The 23127-nt window shown below is 38.5% G+C and overlaps 1 protein-coding gene across 1 annotated transcript in view; it reads left to right on the top strand.

Moving 5' to 3' along the window:
- LOC117782768 (box A-binding factor) overlaps nucleotides 1-23075 on the top strand; it is a 92897-nt gene extending 69822 nt beyond the window's left edge. The window contains 11 exon segments of the mRNA XM_034619800.1: nucleotides 8711-9152; nucleotides 13659-13935; nucleotides 14065-14378; nucleotides 15653-16210; nucleotides 16213-16915; nucleotides 16976-17211; nucleotides 20239-20419; nucleotides 21330-21383; nucleotides 21783-21866; nucleotides 21960-22108; nucleotides 22198-23075. Coding sequence (XP_034475691.1) covers nucleotides 8711-9152; nucleotides 13659-13935; nucleotides 14065-14378; nucleotides 15653-16210; nucleotides 16213-16915; nucleotides 16976-17211; nucleotides 20239-20419; nucleotides 21330-21383; nucleotides 21783-21866; nucleotides 21960-22108; nucleotides 22198-22322 — 3123 coding nt within the window. The 3' untranslated portion in view covers nucleotides 22323-23075.
- Nucleotides 23076-23127: the final 52 nt, after the last annotated feature.

The raw sequence follows: 23127 nt of genomic DNA, 5'->3' as shown, positions 1-23127 counted from the left end.
TCCACATACATATAGTATGTACATATAAGTATTCACACTCACACTCACACTCACATACACGACAATGACGATGACGACGACGACGTCCGACTAACAACAATTGCAACTCATGTGGACGCCTCTTGGTAGGCTCTATGAGTATGCCAAGGGTAGGGGGAAGGTGTTGGGCTGAGGCTTGGGACTTGGGCCTGGCTGCCATGGAAAAGTGTCAGTTGTAATTAAAAAATAGGAATATTAATTTTAAAGTGTTGTAGCGTCATGTGGCCACCGCGGCGGGCTTGTAAGTAACATGTTCGAGTAGCATGAGACACGCTGCAAATATGCAACGCAAAGTAATTACATTTTGTTGGCAAAAGACGTTAAAGGATTGGTCGTAACAACAAAATCATAAATAATTATTTACAATTGCTTCAAGTAGCAACACTAACAAAAAAAATAAATAACTGCTATTATTTATTTTCTTCACTTCTTTTAAACATGCAATGATCAATTTATTTATTTGTTAAGCTAATTTTCCTTGCTCAAATTTTTATTTGAAAATCAAGCAGCATTTGTTCAGTTAGCATCACAGATTCTTGGCCATATTATTTAACCAGCTCAGCAATATGCCGTTGGAGGCACTTGATGTCACTTGGTGCCAATGGCCAATCGCTGGATACGCAGGACGAAATCATCCGCTGAAACTGAAGCTAGAGTTGAGCAGCTTCCAGCGTGCGACAGGGACAATGAACAATAAAACGGGTGTGTTTCTCTACGGCTAAAACAAAAATTGTTTCTGCTGTTGTCGTTGTTCGTTGTCGTGGTATATGGGGGCAGTTAGGGGTATTGACTGGTCGCTGGGTGGTGGGGGGGCTTCAGGGGGTTGGGGTAACAGGACCAATCAGCGGCAGCCGCACAAATGCTACTTTTTCGTTTTCTTGATAAGAACGTAGAGTCGCCAGCGAATGACAAGTGTAGAGAAAAGAGCGTTGACCAGCACACACACAAACACACACACACACGCAGTCACATGTGAGTGAGTCCAAAAAAAAGAACGCATGAAAATGCAAAGCGTTTGTGTTTTCTCAACGGGCGCCTAAAATAAAAAATAACGCAGCAATAACAACAGCAACAACAACAATGATGCCCAAAATGCCAACATGCAACAAGAAGTAAAAGAAAACGTCAGACAAACAACAAACATAACGGTAGTCAGGCATCGGCTCAGAGTGAAGGGGAGATTGAGAGAGAGAGAGAGACAGAGAGGGAGAATTGCAGGAGACATTGCTAAAAAGTAAACAAAAATTACGTACGAAAGAATTGTTAAAAATAACAGAAACAGGCAACAGGCACAAGTTGAAGCGGTGAGCAGATGGTGTTGCAAGTAGCAGGGAATTGTTGCAAGTGGTCGGGGCAGCTACCTGCAGTCGAGGAAAACAAAAAAAATGCAGCCTGATGCTAAAGGTGACAAAGCAGTAACCAAGTGGGAGAAACTCACAATAGGGGAGAGAAGCAGCAGAGAGGATTGCAATAGATTCGATAGTGCTCTGAATTAAACCCTTCTGAAATCAGCATTAGGATTCTAGATTTTACCATTTTTTTTCATCTGATTCTTGATATAATTGATAAATTAAGAATATGCATATCTAATTTTAATAATATTTAAATATTCAATCAATCCACATATTTAATTTAAAGTACAAATTTTTTTTAAATCCGTTTGGGATTTATAACTTTAAATCCCGGATTATTAAATCAAGATAATGAGCAACTATAATTGATTAATTGAGAGTGTAAGATTTATAGTATTGAGATATTTATTTTTGCCTAGAGACTTGAGCAAAAGTATAAGCGAGTAATCTACCTGCTTTTGCTATTGTTCTGCTCTTACAGTTATTGATTGTTCCACGCGACGTATGCGCAATATTCACTAAGTAGTACGAAAAAAGTGTTGCCTATCCACTAGGCGCAGCCGAAGCCAATCAATGTTTCTAAGCCGCTTCTGGCTTATTGTCTCTACCTAACTCTTTCTCAATTTGGATCTCTTCTATGCTGGACCGAATCCAATTAAAAATTTGATGCAAATGAGCAGCAGAGTCAAACGAAACGGCCTCTGGGGGCCATCAACGTGGCAATAAATGCCGCGACAGGCGCCCAAAATGAAAGAAACGCAGCCGCCAGTTCTGAGGCAGCGTCAGAGTCAGAGGAAGAGGCAGCTTCAGTTGAGCTGACCAGTCCAAGGAGTGGGCGGGAGTGGGTGGCAGAGGGCTAGGGAGGTTGGGCGGCAAATGGGGGCTGTGTATGTATGTTCTGATCAACTTTTACTTTTATTTTGGGCCGTAAAAAAGAAATGTGCCGCCAAAAGTGAAAAGCAAGCAAAAGTTTTGTATACGCAACGCAAGAGGGCGTTGCCAGCAGATGATGCAAGAGTGAGGGGTAACGAAAGTGCATTTATTTGACCAGCGAACGTCCAGTGGGGCCAAAGAATAACTGCGGCTGACCAGCGACCCAGCAGTCAGAAAGCTGTAGCAGGCAAACTGAGCGCTCAGGCCATGAAAAGTGGCCAACAGAACGCACAGAAAGAGAGAGAGAGATAGGCAGAGGAAGAGAAAGAAATAAAGAAATAAGTAAACCAAAAAAATAAAAGAAAATTAAATGAAGCGGCGCATAAAAAATACTCAGCAAAATAGTAGGAAGAAAAAAAATATTGGGTCTGCCAGGGGGTTGGGTTTCAGCCTGGACAATACTTGGCCTTCATTGTTGTCAAGCAGCAGCCAGCAGAGCACCCTCATCGCTCACCCCGCTGTCGCTGGCACTTCTTCCTGCCCCTGCCCCTGCCCCTGCCACACTCCCCAAGCGTTCCGAAACCAGCACAAACATTTCAGGCTGCGTGGGGTTGATTGAGTGGTGCGCCCATTGATGTCGCTGTTGATGGGCCCATGGACTGGACCAAGGCAACAGGAGGAAGCCTCCACTCCTCCCACTCCACCACTCACTTTCATGTCCACCTTCACCTCCTCCTTCAGCTCCACTTCCACTCACAATCTCTCTCGTCACTTGCCTTTGCTCTGTTTTGTTCCATTTTTATACGCTCTGCCTCTGTCTCTATCTCTCTCCGTCTCTCATTCTCTTCACCATTCTCTTTTTTTCTTTCTCCATTATATTTTACACATTTTTGTTTTGGTTTTTGTGTTTCGCTGTTGTTTTGCACGCTTTTTTGTTTTCGTTTGGCCATTCGCCATGCGACTGTCAGCTGCGACTGCCACCCCTCCCCTCTGCCCTACCCAATGAAACGTTATGTACACGCTATATGGCATTAAGTGTTTCTAGTGTGTGTGTGTGTGTGTGTGTGTGTGTCTGTGCCAGTATATAGAAAACCGGTCAAATGCTCGTGAAAATTGCAATGTCTGCAGCTTGCAGCTTTTGTTTGTTGTCGGACTGATTGAACAGCAAAGGGGGTGATCTGTAGAGGGGAGGAGGGTCTGTCATGGGTGATTTCGAACTCCGTTCAATTCGGTCTGGCTGCAAGTGAAGCTTCAATTTTTATTCACACTGTATGCGGAGGAAATTGTGCAAGAAATCGCTCGGCTATTGCAAATGGCGGCTCACTTTTTTATTTCACCGGTTTATTCTATTATTTGTTCGATTCTCTTTGTTTACGTTTGTATTTTATTTCTGTGTCACTTTTTTATCCCTCTTGGCTTGTTTGAGTCGATGCTGCAGGTCATTGCATTTGGTCACTGCACAGAAAGAAGAGCGTGAGCTTCGATAACTTAGCAACAAAGTTGGAAAGTTGAGATTCAAACATCACAGTTAATAGTAGAGCCTGATAGTTAATAGTCGATAGTAGTAGTTAATTATCAGCTGCAAGGAGAATGATTCCATAATTTGAATCTAAAAAATGGATCACTATGTATAATTTATGGGTGTAATTTAAGTTTATCTAGAAGTGGAAATAAATATACAGTACATTAATATGCTTACTTTCAGATATGTCATTCATCAGCTTACTTATACTTTTAATAAAACATTTTATTTGCAAAAAATAATAAATGTTATGTATTTCCACAAATGTGCTGGTAGCTTAAAAAAAGGTAATACTTAAAAAAAGAAAACTGCAATAAAAAATTGATAAAAACTTAAGCTTAGTAGGAACAGTTTCTTTTTTTTTCTTGCAATGCAATCTCAACGAACTCTGCTTCTTGTGAACATCCATGGTCCAATTGTCTAACTAGAAACTACAACCATTTGCAATGGCGATGGTCTGGCCACGCCCAGAGGCTAGCAATAACGCCCATGCTTGTTCAATATCGAGTGCTAGGCATGGTGAAAGGCATTTACCATTTTTGTTCCATTTGAGCTTGTGCATTAACAATTCAGGCATAAAAAGCAACATAAATATTAATTGAAAAATATTTTCACATCTCTCTGCGACTTAACAGGCGCAAAGTAGAAATAAAAGAAAACTACACACACACACACACACACACACACACACACACACACACACAGATGTAGACACATGCGTATGCTCACTGATGAAATTATGTACATTTGCATTAAACAAAACATTAAATATGCAAAAGTGCTGGCAACTACCAAGAGGATGCAGCTACCAAATATGTTTGCATGCACACGAACAAAGGGGTGGCTAAAGTGGAAGGGAGGAGAACCTGGCCAGAAAGCATATAGCATATTGTTGGCCACAGCAGGCGCTGGCGACCAAAAATAGAACAAGTCAAATATTTTTCGACAATTTATGAGCCTGACCCTCCATGGCTCCCTTCAAAATGCATGTCCACTCAACTGGGGGCTGACTGTAAACTGTGGACAGGGTTCCCCGGGTGGCTGTTGTCCAGCTTGTAACGCTCGCGCCCCCCAAAAAATGCCATTTGCAATTAAAGCAAACAAGCAACGCAGCCGCCGTTGTCGTTGCCGCTTTCTTGTTTTCCTTTTTATTTTTTATGCTTTCTTTCTCTTTTACATTTACTGGCTACTTTTTGGCAATTGCATTTTTTAACAGGCGTCCAACACGCACCCTGCAAATGGCCAGCCCCCCACTATCAGTCGACCAGCCGCACACTCACGACACCCAAAGAGGCATGCCACAACACCCTGTGCAAACCTACCCCCACCCCTGCCCCTGCCCCTGCCACAAGTCTTTCGCACTGGTCACATGTGTGAATTATAATTTCGCATTCGGCGTCGCGCTCAAAAGCATAAAACGAAACTAAAAAAACTGAGTTAGAGTCAAATGATAGACTTGGAGTTGCCCTGTAAATGGGAGAAAAATACCCAGAGACAACACGCATGGTAACAATAAAAAACGTGTTTAATTCAAGTCAAATAATACTGGGAAATAGTTTAAAATGAAGTTAATTATTTGATTTAAATTTACTGATATTAATTTATAAGATGCAAATAAACAAATATTTATAAAATAATAAAATTTCAGAGTTGTGAAAGTATGACATATAAGTTAAATGCTAAAGTTGGTCTAAGTTTTATTTAAGAATTTTATTAATTTTTAAAGCCTCACATAACCTCTTCTGTGTGCGCTTACAGGGTATACAAAACAAGAAACACAACAAGCTCAGTACAAACACAGAGAAAAAGTGCCGGGCGCATAATAAGAAGAAAACCAAATGCCGATGTCGACGTCGACGTCGACGCAGCCGCCATCGCATTTCCATTTCGCGCCGGGGCTTTTGCTTATCACTGGGGCTGTCAAGTGCCGAGCATCCTTCACCCCCCCCTTCCACCGCCCAATTGAGTATCTTTCCCACCTCGCACTCCCACGGCGGCAACGCAGCTCATGCTCTTTGCAATAATTCAATTCATTTTCTATTTTTTGACTTATTTTCATTTGACGGCGCGGCGTCGTAAAAAACAAAAAAGTAAAAGTTTTTGGACATTCATCGTTTGCTGGCTTCAAGTGGGCGCAAAAGGGGGAGAAAGAAGAAGGCAGATGTGAGACGTGAGATGGGTGATGAGGGATACGGCGAGATGGGCATAATGCGAATGGGTACAGGGTGCATATGTGTATGTATGTATGTGTGTGTGTGTCCAGAGCTCGTTTGGAACGCGACACAAGTGGCGTGGCTATAAATTTGGTGTGCTACCTTTTGTGAGAATTTGTATTGCATACATTCAGGCGCAGCGCATCTGAGATATATTAATACAGGCAGACATGTGCCCCTTAGGCCTTTTATGCAGTAAATACGAGATGTTTGCCTTGAAAATTATTGAAAAATTCAAATGAAAATAGTCGAGTTTGACGCATGTTTTCTTTAAATTTGAATATGTTGCAGTTAATACACTTGAATAAATGTAAAAGGTGGTATGTTTTGTGTTGTATGCTACTTAAGCATATCACCCGTTAACTCTCAGACACATCGACAGTGTCTGTTTCCGTAACACTTCTCCCCCTTATCCGTGCCGTGTTCCATACTAAATCAGCTTTTAATTTCCGCTCATTTGCGATGGCTGCAACAATAGATCGGCGCAACGGCAGCGCCTCATTACGAGAATAAGCTCCGTTGTGTTGCTCAACTTTGCCGAGCCGCGGGCTCAGCGCCTGCCACGCCCCCATGCCCCACAGCCCCCTTGCATAGTGGTCGTCCAAGTAGATGGCCGCCATTCAATTGAGCGTGTGTAAATATGTTGAAAAGTTAATTCATTGCACATCAGTGCATCAGCCCCAATCCCACAACTAGTGTGTGTGTGTGTGTGTGTGTGTGTGTGTTGTGTGTGTGTGTGTGTGTGTGTGTGTGTGTGTGTGTGTGTGTGTAGCATACAGTGACTGTCAGCGTCGTCGGCGGTTGCCGTCTGTTTGCCGCCTGTTTGCATAAAGGACATGCATATAGCCCATTTACGTTCCTTCTTTTCATTATATTCCACCATTTTCCTCTATTCTTTTTTTTGTAGTTTTCCATTCTGCATTTTTGTTTTTTGCTCTCGTTGACTGTGTCTGTGTGTGTCATAAATTTAGTTCGATTTGCTGTTCAATGACATTAACGTGGTCGTCCTCACCTGGCCAGTTGGGTGCTGAGAGCAACTAACGAGAGTCCTGCACCTGGTTTATAATGAATTTTGTTCCGACCTGGACAGCAGCTGCTTAAGTAGTTGTCGATGTTTGTTTTTGTCGTTGTCAGCGCCAATAAATGTCAGTTTTTTAATGTAGTTTTAGCACGCGGAAATGAAATTTATCAAGCGCTTAATTAATGTCCTGGCAATTGACAAGCTACATACTTTTGAGTGTTAGATGGAACTAAGATTATCACAGCCTTGAGTAAATATTTCCTATTTACTTAATTATTAGCATATCTTATTTTGTTATGTACGTTTATATTTAATCACATTTAAGGAACATTTAATTTAATTTCTTTTGGTTCACCGAGCATTTCCCACTTCGATAAAAATTCATTTAATTACATCTCTTGCCACAAACATTTCTATTTGCATTTATTTCTTACACATTTAACACTTTTTTCAATACTGTCACGTTCGCTGCTTATTTTTATTTTTATTGCCCTTTTTCCCTATTTCGTTTTCTATTTTTTTTTTCTCCATTTTGTTGTTGTTATTTTGCACTACAATTATGTTAATTTCCTATGCAAATAAAATTTAATTGAAGCTCTGGCCGGGGCACGTCGCGGCCCACGACGCCGGAGATGGCAGCAACCCGCACTTAGGCAACTTCGACGCCCCGGCATTAATACAGAGCCCCCTTCCCCACGCTTCCTGTCCTTACAGTCCACCTTCTTGTCCTTCCATTTAGAGAACGTCGGCAGCATTAATTGCCAATAATTATATTGGTTTACCTTTCTACGTTTTACTTTTTTTTCTCGTTTTTTATTTAAAAATATATTTTTTCCATGGGATCCTGTTTACAGAGGTGCAAGTCCTTCTTTAAACAGCCAAAGCTTAAACAGTTGCAATAAAATATATACATTGATTTAAGATACAATATATTTAATGTAATGAGCACTAACAAGTTTCCAAAAATTATAAAAAGAGTTTATATAATTAATTGAATTTATATCGAAATAAAATACAAAAATTATACTTTTTTAAACGCAGCTATTAAAATAGTCTAAATAATTGGCTTTTCGTTAAATTATTTGAAAATCCCTTCCATGTGGCAGATCCCACACACATTCGCAATTGCAAGCAATTAAATTTGCATAAATTGTGCCACAATCCGGACGAGAACAGAAAGAACACAATAAGTGTCAAACAATAAAAGTGTGTTGACAATTACAACAAAAATTAAATTAACTTATTAACTCGCGTGATGTGTTTAAACATGTAAATGAACACAGCAACATTCAACAACAACACAATTCAACTGCTCTGACAAAATGTAATGTAATGTAATACGAGTCAATGCTATGTAGCTGTCGCTTAAATAATAATCCAATCAACAAACATTGGAACCCCTGTGGCACAATGTGGCACAATGAGCGCCTCCCACATGGTCAAACAATTGACAGTGCTTTTGAGTATTATGTAATTACCAAATGCGCAAATATAATTTAATAAATGCAATCGCAGCATTCAATTCATTGGCTCTACTCTGATTTACGGACCACGTGGCGTATGTGCAATATTCTGTAGTTGCTCTAGCAGTTGCTCACGATACCAATGAGTTTTGTTTAGCTTTTTAAGATCACTGGAGTTGCTAAGCTCTTAACTAATCAGCACAATTTGTCACTTAATTTCTTTGCAGGACTACGACAAAGAGATCAGCTGCCACAAGATTCACTCGCCCAGCAGCAGCAGCCACTCTCACTCCCACCACCCCCAGCAACAGCAACACCAGCATCAGCACCAGCACCACCAACACCACCAGCACCAACACCACCTCCATCACAACCACAGCAACAATAACGACGATGACATGGAGCCAACGTTGCTCTCACCCGCCCATTCCAATCACTCAGCCTACGACTCGAAGGATCATGTCAAAGAGTTGGAGTTCTATAAGAATCTGGCAGCAAAAGCTGCCTCCTTGGCCAATCACCAGCGTGACACGAACTCTGCCTCCCCCCTGCCCATGCAAATCGATGCGGACGAGGACGATGCGGAGGATCAGGCGGCCGAGGCACTGCGTCTACGACACGAGGAACAGGCGCAGGCCAAAGCATTTGCGGCACATCTAAATGGAACTAGTGAGTACATATCGAAAGCCAAAAAAAATTCAAATTCATATTCCCCCTGTTCAATTAGCGGACATATTTTTAAATCAGGAAATAACACAGTAACCGGTACCGGAACCGTTAATCGAAACTAACCGTTTCATTTTTAGTTCCGGCACTGAAACCGTAACCGAAATTAATTCTCTTTCGAGAACCGAAAGCCGAAACGCTTGTACCTTTACGGTTGTGGTAAAGTTGCTAAGTCAAAGAGTTGACCAACTTTCAGCTGTCATAACTTGATCAAAACTGAACCGATTTCCAAGTGAAATGTCATTTTGATCATGATTTGAACTCTTAATTCATTCTGCATTCAAATTTTGTTCATTTAGAAAACTTAATTATTTTCGACCAAGATTCGATTTGGATGGTAAGGGGGGACCCTTTGAAATTTTGAAAATTCAAAATTTTAAATCTCAAGTTTTCACTTTTAATCAACTCCTTATATCGTAATTAGTATAAAACGACACTTTAAACTTGATTCTGAGGACTTTCATTTTTTTGTAAAAAATCATGTCAAAATTGAGAAATATTTCGACTTGTAAAGATGCTAGATCAGAGGCTTGAACAACTTCAAACTGTCATAACTTTGCCAAAACTTAACCGATTTTCAAGCGGAATGTCATTTTTTTAATGGTTTGGTCTCTATATTTAATCTGTATTCAAATTTTGTTCATTTAGAAAAATTAATTATTTTCGACCAAGATTCGATTTGGATGGTAAGGGGGGACCCTTTGAAATTTTGAAAATTCAAAATTTTAAATCTCAAGTTATCACTTTAAATCAACTCCCTATAACCTAATTAGTATAAAACGATACTTTAAACTTGATTTTGAGGACTTTCATTTTTTTGTAACAAATCATGTCAAAATTCAGAAATATTTTGACTTGTAAAGATGCTAGATCAGAGGCTTGAACAACTTCGAACTCTCATAACTTTGCCAAAACTTAACCGATTTTCAAGCGGAATGTCATTTTGATCATTATTTGGACTCTAAATTCATTCTGCATTCAAATTTTGTTAATTTAAAAAAAATTAATTATTTTCGACCAAGATTCGATTTGGATGGTAAGGGGGGACCCTTTGAAATTTTGAAAATTCAAAATTTTAAATCTCAAGTTTTCACTTTTAATCAACTCCTTATATCGTAATTGGTATAAAACGACACTTTAAACTTGATTCTGAGGACTTTCATTTTTTTGTAAAAAATCATGTCAAAATTAAGAAACATTTTGACTTGTAAAGTTGCTAGATCAGAGGCTTGAATAACTTCGAACTTTCATAACTTTGCCAAAACTTAACCGATTTTCAAGCGGAATGTCATTTTGATCGTTATTTGGACTCTAAATTCATTCTGCATTCAAATTTAGTTAATTTAAAAAAATTAATTATTTTCGACCAAGATTCGATTTGGATGGTAAGGGGGGACCCTTTGAAATTTTGAAAATTCAAAATTTTAAATCTCAAGTTTTCACTTTTAATTAACTCCTTATGACGTAATTAGTATAAAACGACACTTTAAACGTGATTCTGAGGACTTTCATTTTTTTGTACAAAATCATGTCAAAATTCAGAAATATTTTGACTTGTAAACTTGCTAGATCAGAGGCTTGAACAACTTCGAACTTTCATAGCAAAATTAACCGATTTTCAAGCGGAATGTCATTTTGATCATTATTTGGACTCTAAATTCATTCTGCATTCAAATTTTGTTAATTTAAAAAAATTAATTATTTTCGACCAAGATTCGATTTGGATGGTAAGGGGGGACCCTTTGAAATTTTGAAAATTCAAAATTTTAAATCTCAAGTTATCAATTTTAATCAACTCCTTATAACGTAATTAGCATAAAACGACACTTTAAACTTGATTCTGAGGACTTTAATTTTTTTGTAAAAAATCATGTCAAAATTAAGAAATATTTTGACTTGTAAAGTTGCTAGATGAGAGGCTTGAACAACTTCGAACTTTCATAACTTTGCCAAAACTTAACCGATTTTCAAGCGGAATGTCATTTTGATCATTATTTGGACTCGTAATTCATTCTGCATTCAAATTTTGTTAATTTAAAAAAATTAATTATTTTCGACCAAGATTCGATTTGGATGGTAAGGGGGGACCCTTTGAAATTTTGAAAATTCAATATTTTAAATCTCAAGTTTTCACTTTTAATCAACTCCTATATCGTAATTAGTATAAAACGACACTTTAATCTTGATTCTGAGGACTTTCATTTTTTTGTAAAAAATCATGTCAAAATTAAGAAATATTTTGACTTGTAAAGTTGCTAAGTCAGAGGCTTGAGTAACTTTGAAGTGTCATAACTTTGGCAAAACTTAGCCGAATTTCAAGCGGAATGTCATTTTGATCGTTATTTGGACTCTAAATTCATTCTGCATTCAAATTTAGTTAATTTAAAAAAATTAATTATTTTCGACCAAGATTCGATTTGGATGGTAAGGGGGGACCCTTTGAAATTTTGAAAATTCAAAATTTTAAATCTCAAGTTTTCACTTTTAATTAACTCCTTATGACGTAATTAGTATAAAACGACACTTTAAACGTGATTCTGAGGACTTTCATTTTTTTGTACAAAATCATGTCAAAATTCAGAAATATTTTGACTTGTAAACTTGCTAGATCAGAGGCTTGAACAACTTCGAACTTTCATAACTTTGCCAAAACTTAACCGATTTTCAAGCGGAATGTCATTTTGATCATTATTTGGACTCTAAATTCATTCTGCATTCAAATTTTGTTAATTTAAAAAAATTAATTATTTTCGACCAAGATTCGATTTGGATGGTAAGGGGGGACCCTTTGAAATTTTGAAAATTCAAAATTTTAAATCTCAAGTTATCAATTTTAATCAACTCCTTATAACGTAATTAGCATAAAACGACACTTTAAACTTGATTCTGAGGACTTTAATTTTTTGTAAAATCATGTCAAAATTAAAATATTTTGACTTGTAAAGTTGCTAGATGAGAGGCTTGAACAACTTCGAACTTTCATAACTTTGCCAAAACTTAACCGATTTTCAAGCGGAATGTCATTTTGATCATTATTTGGACTCGTAATTCATTCTGCATTCAAATTTTGTTAATTTAAAAAAATTAATTATTTTCGACCAAGATTCGATTTGGATGGTAAGGGGGGACCCTTTGAAATTTTGAAAATTCAATATTTTAAATCTCAAGTTTTCACTTTTAATCAACTCCTTATATCGTAATTAGTATAAAACGACACTTTAATCTTGATTCTGAGGACTTTCATTTTTTTGTAAAAAATCATGTCAAAATTAAGAAATATTTTGACTTGTAAAGTTGCTAAGTCAGAGGCTTGAGTAACTTTGAAGTGTCATAACTTTGGCAAAACTTAGCCGAATTTCAAGCGGAATGTCGTCTTTTTAATGTTTTGGTCTCTATATTCATTCTGTATTCAAGTTTTGTCCATTTCTAAAAATTAATTATTTTCGACCAAGATTCGATTTGGATGGTAAGGGGGGACCCTTTGAAATTTTGAAAATTCAAAATTTTAAATCTCAAGTTTTCACTTTTAATCAACTCCCTTTATCGTAATTTGTATAAAACGACACTTTAAACTTGATTCTGAAGACTTTCATTTTTTTGTAAAAAATCATGTCAAAATTAAGAAATATTTTGACTTGTAAAGTTGCTAGATCAGAGGCTTGAACAACTTCGAACTTTCATAACTTTGCCAAAACTTAACCGATTTTCAAGCGGAATGTCATTTTGATCATTATTTGGAATCTAAATTCATTCTGCATTCAAATTTTGTTCATATTTAAAAATTAATTATTTTCGACCAAGATTCGATTTGGATGGTAAGGGGGGACCCTTTGAAATTTTAAAAATTCAAAATTTTAAATCTTAAGTTATCACTTTTAATCAACTCCTTATAACGTAATTAGCATAAAACGACACTTTAAACTTGATTCTGAGGACTTTCATTTTTTTGTAAAAAATCATGTCAAAATTAAGAAATATTTTGACTTGTAAAGTTGCTAGATCAGAGGCTTCAACAACTTCGAACTTTCATAACTTTGGCAAATCTTAACCGAATTTCAAGCGGAATGTCGTTTTTTTAATGGTTTGGTCTCTATATTCATTCTGCATTAAAATTTTGTTCATTTAAAAAAATTAATTATTTTCGACCAAGATTCGGTTTGGATGGTATTGGATTGGATTGTGACAACACAAAGCTTGGGATATATTTGCCACTCAAACTTTATACAATATTAGTTTCCATTCCTATACAAAACATAAGTATATACTCCTCGTCCACAAAAGGGTAAACTAGCAATTAGTGCTGGCAGCTTTTAGGGCTGCTTAACCCACTCATTCCCTTCGCTTTCATTTCCCTTCACAACAGTTGACATTTCCACTAATTTTGCAACAGCTTTAGCTAAACTAATGACAACATTTTGTGTGCGCCTTTTGTCTCTCTCATCTCAACAGTGCAAGACATGATAAATTTGCAAAAATTACAAAATTTGGCCACACTGCAACAACAGCAGCAACACCAGCAGCAGCAGCAGCAACATCAGCAGCAACATCAGCAGCAACAGCAACAACATCCGCATTCACATCATTCCCATCATCATCCCGCCACGGCTGCCGCACTGGCAAGTCTTCAGGGCTTAGCCGCCTCCGTGTTCAACTCGCCATTGAATTTGAGCGTTGGCGCCGAGGCTGTGACAACAACAGCAGCAACAGTAGCTGGAGTCACCTCAACGTCGACAGCAGGCGCAGCTGCGACGTCAACGAGTGCCTCGCCCAGCAGAAACAACAACAACAGCAGCAACAGTAATAGCCACAGCCACAGCCACAGCAACAACAACAACAGCAGCAGCAGCAGCAACAGCAACTGCCACAATGGCAACAAGCACAAGACGTCAAAGGGCAACAGCAACAGCAGCTCAGCCGGCAACTCCGCCAGCCAACAACAGCCGCAGGATAATCCCAGCAGCAGCAGCTCACCACATGCCCACGCCCACGGCCACGGCCACGCCCTCAACGCCACGACCCTCGCCAATGTGCTCGCTGCGGCGACCGCATCGCCACCGCCAGCGCTCCAAGCGCCGCCGGCAAGCGCCCAGATGCCGCAACTGATACTTGCCTCCGGCCAACTGGTGCAGGGTGTCCAGGGAGCCCAGCTGCTCATACCCACGGCCCAAGGTGAGTGCAAATATCTATAGATGTACATAGATATATATATGTGTGTGTGTATGTGCATGTGCATAGAGGATTAGCTTTATTTGTGTGGGTATCAATAACATAGTTGACTTCACTCGACTCCGGCTTATGTCCCAGCTCAAAGCAGCAACAATACGTGGATAGCCGCGAATATTAAAGCCATGGCTAAAGCGATTAGCAAAACTTTTAATTTCCTCCTCCTTCTTACAACACACAGGGCTTAAACTTAAGAATCTTTAAGTATATAAACGTAGTCAAAAGCTACTTTTAAAATTATAATTTTTGGGCATTTAATTAAATACCTACCTCTGTTTTATTAGAATTTATCAGAACATGTATTACATATTTCATATAAGTTACATTAGAAACAGCTCTTAATTAATTTTAATATGTTGCCTTTTTTGATTGATTTACTAATTGGTAGAGTATTTACGATTAAAAATATTAGACAATGCTCAATTTGTTTTAAAATATATAGATTTGTATTGAAGAAAGTGCATAGAAATTAATGTTAAATTCACAACTTGCTCTCAAATAATTTTTATTAGAACTGATATTTAATATAAATATAAATCAGAACTATCAGAATTTAATCTATATATATTTATTTAAATCAGGGACTGTAAATAATGATTATTGTTCAAAAAAGCAACATTAAAAATCAACCATAAGGAGAAGTTCAATTTTTGTTTTGAATGTACCAAAATTTCTGTTATTTGTATATCTCTGCAAACAGCTAATAAGCTTTTATTTGATTTATAAAAGAAAAAAATCAAAATTAATGGTTATTTAAAGACTTGATTTTTTAAATCACATTTAATAATTATTTGTGATCAAAAAAATTTAGAATTATAATTATTATTGATTTTTATTTTATTAATCTTTTATAAGAGTCTTTAATTTTAAATGCCTTTTGTTATAACTAATTGTTATTAATGAATGTTCTTGCTTTTGGTTTGTTTCATTTATACATATTATTATTTATGTGAAACATTTTTTTGATAATATTTTTTGAGTAATAAATCAAAAATAAAAGTTATTTAGAAACTTTGAAATACAAAATTAGAAATATTTTTATTTTCAAACTCATAGCAGTTACGCTCCTTGGTTATTACTAATAAAACGTTTAACTCTAGTGAATCTCTATTAATTGTCAATTATAATATTTTCCTGAATTAATAAATCATATCATAAGTATCAGTTAGAGACTTATTATAACTATTTCTCCACCTGTCTTTCTGTCTGTCCTTCCTTAGGCATTGCAGTGCAGACGATTCTCACCATTCCTGTGAGTCCACAAATTCCCACCAGCGAGCAGTTTCTGCCCAGTGCATTTGGCGCCTTTGCCAGCTATCAGCAGCAACAACAACAACAGCAGCAGCAACAGCAGCAACAACAGCAGCAGCAGCAACAACGTGAATTGTTGGCTCCGCCGGCGTTGCCACAATTGGCACAGACACCCACGAATTTACTGAAGCCCAATCTGTTCTCGACGGGCGTGCAGCAGCTGCTGACGGCGCTGCATCCGGAGCTGTTCGCAGCTGCCGCAGCGAATCACCAGCAGCAGCAGCGCGAGAGGGAGCGGGAGCGGGAGCAGCAGCAACAACAACTGGCAGCAGCAGCAGCCGCCGCTGCCGCAGCGAGTCACCTGCCACACGCTCACCTGGCCGCGGATCTGCGACGCTCAGCGGAACGCACGCCGCCAGCTGGCTCGCCCACCGTGGGCAGTCCGGCATTGCCGGCGAAGCAGCCACCGCCGCCGCCGCCGCCGGGTGCAGCATTCCTGCTGCAGCAGCAGCTGCACATCAAGCCGGAATGCAGACGCATCTGCATCATCACCTGCACAGCACGGCACAGGTGGCAGTGGCAGCGACGACAGGATCAGCACATCCGCAGATCAGTTTGCGGCATCCGGATGAGCTGACGGCGCCGCAGCTGGACCTGAAGCCCCTGGAGCTGAGCAGCAGCAGCAGCAGCGTCTCACCGCCATCCGCTGCCCTGGCGCGTCATCACTTCGGGCACAGCTTGCGCGGCACGGCAACGGCAACGGCAACGTCCTCGCCCAAGCACAGTCCGGGACGCGGCACGTCCGGCTCGGCGGGCATGAATCTCAGCCAGCATCACGAGCGACTCGAGCGTCTCGAGCGACACGAGCGACGCTCGCACACACCAACGGCGACGGCCACGAGGGGGGGAGGTGGTACTGGCAGTGTGGCAGTGCATCATCTGCCGCATGAGCGGGCAGCTGGCAGTGTGACACCCACAACAGCGGCTCCAGCAGCTGCCAGCAGCGGCAGCAACGACAGAGGCTACTCATCTCCACTCTTCCGCACCCACTCGCCACTGCCCACTGTGCACGCCCTCAACATGGGCGGCTCACCACGCCTGGAGCGCGACTATCTGGGCAATGGGCCAAGTCTGAGTGGTGGCGCCAGTGCTGCCTCTGCTGCTGCATCCAGCTGTGCGGCGGCTGCAGCGGCGTCCAGTTCCACGGCCAATGTACTTAGCAGCATCAATAGGTGAGCATTTTCAAGAGCATCCCTCCGAGAATCCCTACTCAACTTTCGCCTTCTGTTTAGACTCAATGCCTCCAATGGCGAGCTGACCATTACCAAATCCCTGGGTCCACCAACGGCAACTGCCACGCGTGCATCCTCCGCCTCGCCGCGCGATGACTCACCCGTGCCGGGTCCGTCGTCATCGGGTGCTTCTCTGCTGCAGCCCCTCAAGCTGAGCCCCTCCTCAAGGAGCGAGCCGCCGCAGCTGTCACCCAATGGCAATGACAACGACAACGACCTGCTCATGGATTCACCGAGTGAGTAAAGATCGACTCTTTTATTGCATTCAATCAATCCTTAGCGTTAAGTTAGAGTATCTTAAGCTGCGAGTACACTGAACAAAAACAAAACTTCTAAAATCAAGAATATCATCTTAAATATTTACTAAAACTAAGATTATTAATCTAAAAAGTCTTTAAATCTTAATATAAGAATAAAAATCTTAAATTGTTAGGAAAGTATAAATAGGTACTACTTCGTATCAAACAAATAGACACGTGGCGCTCTGGTTAGAGAGGCCGCTTCAGTTGTGAAGCAGTAGGCGCCGGTTCGAATCCCACTCGTTACAAATTAAAAGAACATTTATAAAATTACTAAACTAAAATTACTAAAGCAGAATAAAATATAAGTTAATTCATATTTAAAATAAAAAAAAATATAAACATAAAAAAAAATTTTAATTTATTTTATTTTTTGATTTTAATTTTAAGAACATTTATTCTTAAAATAAGAACTTGGTCTTATTTAAAATGTTCTTGAAATCAAGATGTGTTTTCTGAGACCAAAATCTTGATTTAAGAACATTTTTTTTTTGCATCTCAAGCTAATTGCAACAACTTATCCTTGATAGCAGTACTTGTATTTCATCCTTATTCCTGAGCTTGTTACTGACGCGTGACAGCTTCAACGCTGCTGCTAATTTGCCTAACACTTTTCCCTGACGTCTTGCAACTTTTGGCAACACGTTGTTGTTGTTCCTGTTGTTGTTGTTGCCCAAATCTTTGCATGGAGTTTTGCTTAGCAGCTTCGAGCAGCTCGCGGCTGCATCAATTATGAACCATCCAGCATCCCGGAAAAGTCGTGTAAATGCACAGCGAAACTTTAGTGCACACACAGGATTCTCATCTCCCACTTCCTGCCCCCTGCCCCCTTTGCCATAAAGCCTGTCATGCATTTCCTTTTAGAATTTACACAAAATTCAGTCAAGTTGTTAGATTTTGTTTTCATTTATGAGTAAAACGCAGCCAAAAGTTTCATTCATGTCGAATTGCGTTAATTAATGTTGCAAAAAGTTAACGAAAATGACTTGCTGCTTATACTGGTGGATATCACTCATACGCCACGTTGTCCGTCCATACGTGCTTTTTGGGTTTGCCCTTTAAAATATCAAATCATCAAGGCAAACGGCATCAATTCAAAATTATACATAGCCTGAAATCCAATTCAGTATTTCACCTACCACTCGAATTTCATTTTTATCTTTTTCAAAAATGCTCATACGTGTATTTGGGCATAACATTAAGAGTGTGTGTGTGTGTACTTATCTGTGTGTATTTGATACTTGAGTATTCATACTAATTGTGTAAGCAAATATTTTGATTTCTATTTATTTTATGGCTAGCCAAGCTTCAATTTAATCCCTTTTTCAAAATTTACAAAATGTAAAAAACATTTTTTATACGAATTAAATGCATTAAAAATCGAAATCAAATTGAAATAGAGTATATAATTTTCAATATTAAATTATTCACACTTATTTAATATAATTCTAACCTTTTAAACAAAAATATTGATAATGTTAACAAAAACTAAACACATTTTTACTGACTCTATCTAAATTTTGCAAACAAATTTACGAACAAAAAAATTAATTTAAAAGAATTTTTATCAAGCAAATAGAAATACTAAAAAAAATGGGTTTAACCATTATGATTAATTGAAAAAATGCAATTATAAAAAATAAACTAAGTTAAGTTATATTCAAATTAAAAAATATATATGTATAAATTTCAAAGATAAGACTAGTTAAGAATGCTTGTTAAATTTAATATTATCTAAATTAAGACCCAATATGTCGTAGGCTTTTGATGAGTCGCAATTTATGTTATGCTCAACTCTGTAATAATTCTAAGCATGCTCGTATACTCGATGCAGGCACCTCTCAAAGTCCTTAATTGAAACTTTGGATGCATTAAAAATGCAATCAGCACAACAAGAAGTGAAACGAAGCCCCCACCATGCTGGAGAGGGGGTTGAGAGATAGGGGGAGACATGAGACATCAGCTGGCACGTTTAGTATGTAACGTGGTCTCAATTGCATTCGTGGATCGTTTGCTTTGCCTTTGGCTACTTCGTAGTTGATGGGTAGAGCTCTCTAGTGTTGCATCGCATACAAATTGCAGACAATATGCAGCTTAATTACTACTAATTGATGCATACAAAAACTTAAGATGTTTTCGTATTTAATGACATATTTCACTCCCGAAGCCAAGCAAACAACAAAGCAACAACGACGACAGCAACAGCCCAAGTTATAGCCTGGAAAGGATGCAAACGATACAGAGCTTGAGGATTGGGTATGAGTTTGAGTTTGGCTATGGAGCGCATCTTAATTACCGCTAAAGCGCCAGGCTGCAGTTACAGTCAAGTGAATGGCTTTGCTTTCGCTTTGCCTCCCTGTTGATGGTGTCTTCTGACGAAGTCATCGTCATCCTCGATGTCTCCTTGTTGTCGCTTGCATATCATTAATAAATAAATCAAATTTCTGTGCGTGTAGTTTGTCGTTGTCGTTGTAAACAATGCGAGTGAAGAGTGACGAGTGTCGGGGGAGTTGGGGGAGTGTCGAGTCTGGCGAAGCAGCAGCTGCTAACAAATTAAGCAGATAAAGGCAATAAGTTTTGCGCTTACCTAATAGACAAGCATAACAAGAGCTAAGTGCCAGCAATAACAGCAACAACAACAACAAACAGCGTCTTCCTGGGCTAGGGAAAATGAGTTTTATCAATTTACCTACGACACTCTAATAATAATTCGCAATTACCGCAATTAACTGTAATTAAGAGCCGCGACTCGACGGCAATTTATGTCGTCATTTCGCATTGACGTTTATTACCTTGAACCGGCCTCGTTAAGAGACTGTCTGACTGTCTGACTGTCTGACTGTCTAACTGGTCTCCTTTTTATTTTATTTTGTGTAGCTTAACACTTAAGTACCGTTAGCCAAGTAGCTCTACTTTCTTAACGCAATGTTGAATTTAACCCTTTGAATTAAACGCATCTTTCAGATGAACCCACCATTAATCAGGCAACCACAAATGTGGTCGATGGCATTGACCTGGATGAGATCAAGGAGTTTGCCAAGGCATTCAAGCTGAGACGCCTCTCACTGGGCCTCACCCAGACCCAGGTGGGACAGGCTCTATCGGTAACCGAGGGACCCGCCTACAGTCAGAGTGCCATATGCAGGTGAGCAATCAATAGAACAGATGATTCACCCATTTCATTTTTTATTTAGAGATTTTTTGAAGGGTATTCACATCAGGTCTGCTAACATTGTAAAGTAATAAAATATTTATTGGCTAACCAAATTATTATTTACATGTGTGCTACATATTTTTTACGAGGTTTATAAGATAAAATATTGTTACGATTATTGCTATAGTTTCAAAGATACTACGATTACTTCGCTTAAAGGACTCAATATTCGATATACTTTACTTAATAGTGCTGTAAAATGTGACGATATTAAAATTTGTATTTTATTACAAGTAGAGAAGACATCCTAAAACTAAATTTTTCAAACAATATTTAAGCTGTGCTATACTTTAAATATTTATTTTAGTTTTGTTCTAATTTTAAAGTTAATTGCGGGCAAAAAAAAATAAAATAATATGAAATAGAAAGATTTTCATATTTTGTCGGGCTATATAATGAAGTTGCTTTTTATTATGCTTAGAAGTCGTGAATCGTATTGTATTATTATTTTGATTGAGTCGACACAAATTTCGAACGCTTTAATTTTAATTAGTTTTATAATATTTCTGGAACAATCTTGTAGAGTGCCAGGACATTTCGAACATGCTTTGAAAAATAAATACATATATTTATAAATACATACATATATATATGATAAATACAAAAATAATTTTATTGATATATTTGCTAAATTAGTTAATTGTTTAATCAAGTGATCAAAAATAATGCAAAATTAATTTTATTTATTTTATTTGTTTATTTTTGAATCGCCAAATCGCCAACTGTCTCTCCTTGTCACACTCTCTCACTCGCTGACAACGCTGCGACTGACAAATGTCAAAATCCAAACGTCAAACGTCAAATGCCATATGTCAAATGTCAAATGCCAAAATGCAAGCAGTGCACTCGCTGCGCAGATGTATGCCGCTCAACTGTCGACGCAACAACAGAACATGTATGTGTGTGTGTGTGTGTGTGTGTGTGTGTGTGTGTGTATGTGTGTGTGTGTGCGTGTGCGTGAAAGAAACTTAACTAAAGTGCTAGAGCTCATTCTTTTAGTTTTTAGTTATTTTGTCTTCATTTACAAGTATGCGCTTTTCCACAACTAATTGGCCAGGGCATTGCCAATGAGCAATTTCAGCAGAACAAGAACAAGAACCAGAAATTTTGTACGAGTTTTGGTCAAAAACAAAAACGAAAGCAACTTAAAAAAAAACAAAAAAAAAAAGAAAAAGAAAATGAGAAAAGTATGCTACTTGACAATGTCCTGGCACTTTAGTTACGTTTCTTTAATGATTAATTAGCGCATACAGGCGAGTGAGTAATCCTAATACATAAGATACTCTATCTATAGGTTCGAGAAACTGGACATCACACCAAAGAGTGCACAGAAAATCAAGCCCGTCCTCGAGCGCTGGATGAAGGAGGCCGAAGAGAGGTGAGAGTATGGAGGCAGTTCCACGCGACCTAAATCACAACTGAGCATTTAAACTAAACTACATTTCTATGTTCTTCTCCTCTATATATACAGTCACTGGAACCGTTACAAGTCGGGACAAAACCATCTCACCGACTACATAGGCGTTGAGCCGTCGAAGAAGCGCAAGCGTCGAACCTCATTCACTCCTCAGGCTCTGGAACTGCTGAATGCCCACTTCGAGCGGAATACGCATCCATCGGGTGAGTGGTAACGTTCAGTTGCAAACGATAAACCCTAGCATAATGTTCCCAGTGAAATAAATGTGATATATTTGTCTACTTGAAAATAGGCACCGAAATCACCGGTCTGGCACATCAGCTCGGTTACGAACGGGAGGTGATAAGGATTTGGTTCTGCAACAAGCGGCAAGCACTCAAGAACACCGTGCGAATGATGTCCAAGGGCATGGTCTAGTAGGGCGTGTACATAGAGAGGCGTGGCAGGAGTCACTGTATATAGTTTGTGTGTATTATGTGATAGTTTTAAACATTTAGCGTTTAGAGTCTAGGCCATGTAAAGTAAAAGGTGTGTCATAGCATTTACAATGAGTACGTCTGAGTGTATCAGCATACGTGTGTGTCCCCTAAATAATATTAATAATATATATGTAATATTAACTATTTACGACTAATACTATAATTAAAATTAACCATATCCCAAATAGCCTAAAAGTAGTCTAAAGTCGAATGTCTCTAGGCGCAGACTTGTGCAGTTTTTAGGGCCCATTTTATGATATCGATGTGCCATTCCCAAAAAAACAAAATAGAAAAGAAAAAGCAAAAAACGATAGAAAAGTACTTTAAAATTAATCATATTCAAGAAATACATAACAAATTCATAACTAAAAATTACATTTAAAAACTTATATGGTTAAGCGGAAAACCAAAACGGCAAAACAAATGACACAATTAAGAAATTCATGATGAAATTTAAGCGATGATTAAAAATATTTGCATTTAATGCGTTGGCTATATTTAAAATAACATGTATACTAAACTGTATTTTATTTAAACAATTTATAAACAAATTATTAACTCTAGCAATTAACAATTCTCATTTGGCCATCAAAAAAACTACCTTCCCCTCCCTCAAAGAATCTATGGCAACGCACTAAAAATTTAGAATAAGCTAATTTGTCTAGCAATTTAACTGATGGAATGAGAAAAAAAAACAAAAAACGTAAGGAAAATATTAAAAAAGACAAAACAAGAATATTTCA

The sequence above is a fragment of the Drosophila innubila genome (assembly GCF_004354385.1).
Source record: "Drosophila innubila isolate TH190305 chromosome 2R unlocalized genomic scaffold, UK_Dinn_1.0 1_C_2R, whole genome shotgun sequence".
NCBI lineage: Eukaryota > Metazoa > Arthropoda > Insecta > Diptera > Drosophilidae > Drosophila > Drosophila innubila.
The sequence above is the reverse complement of the archived record's forward strand: the minus strand, read 5'-3'. Positions and strand labels throughout refer to the sequence as shown.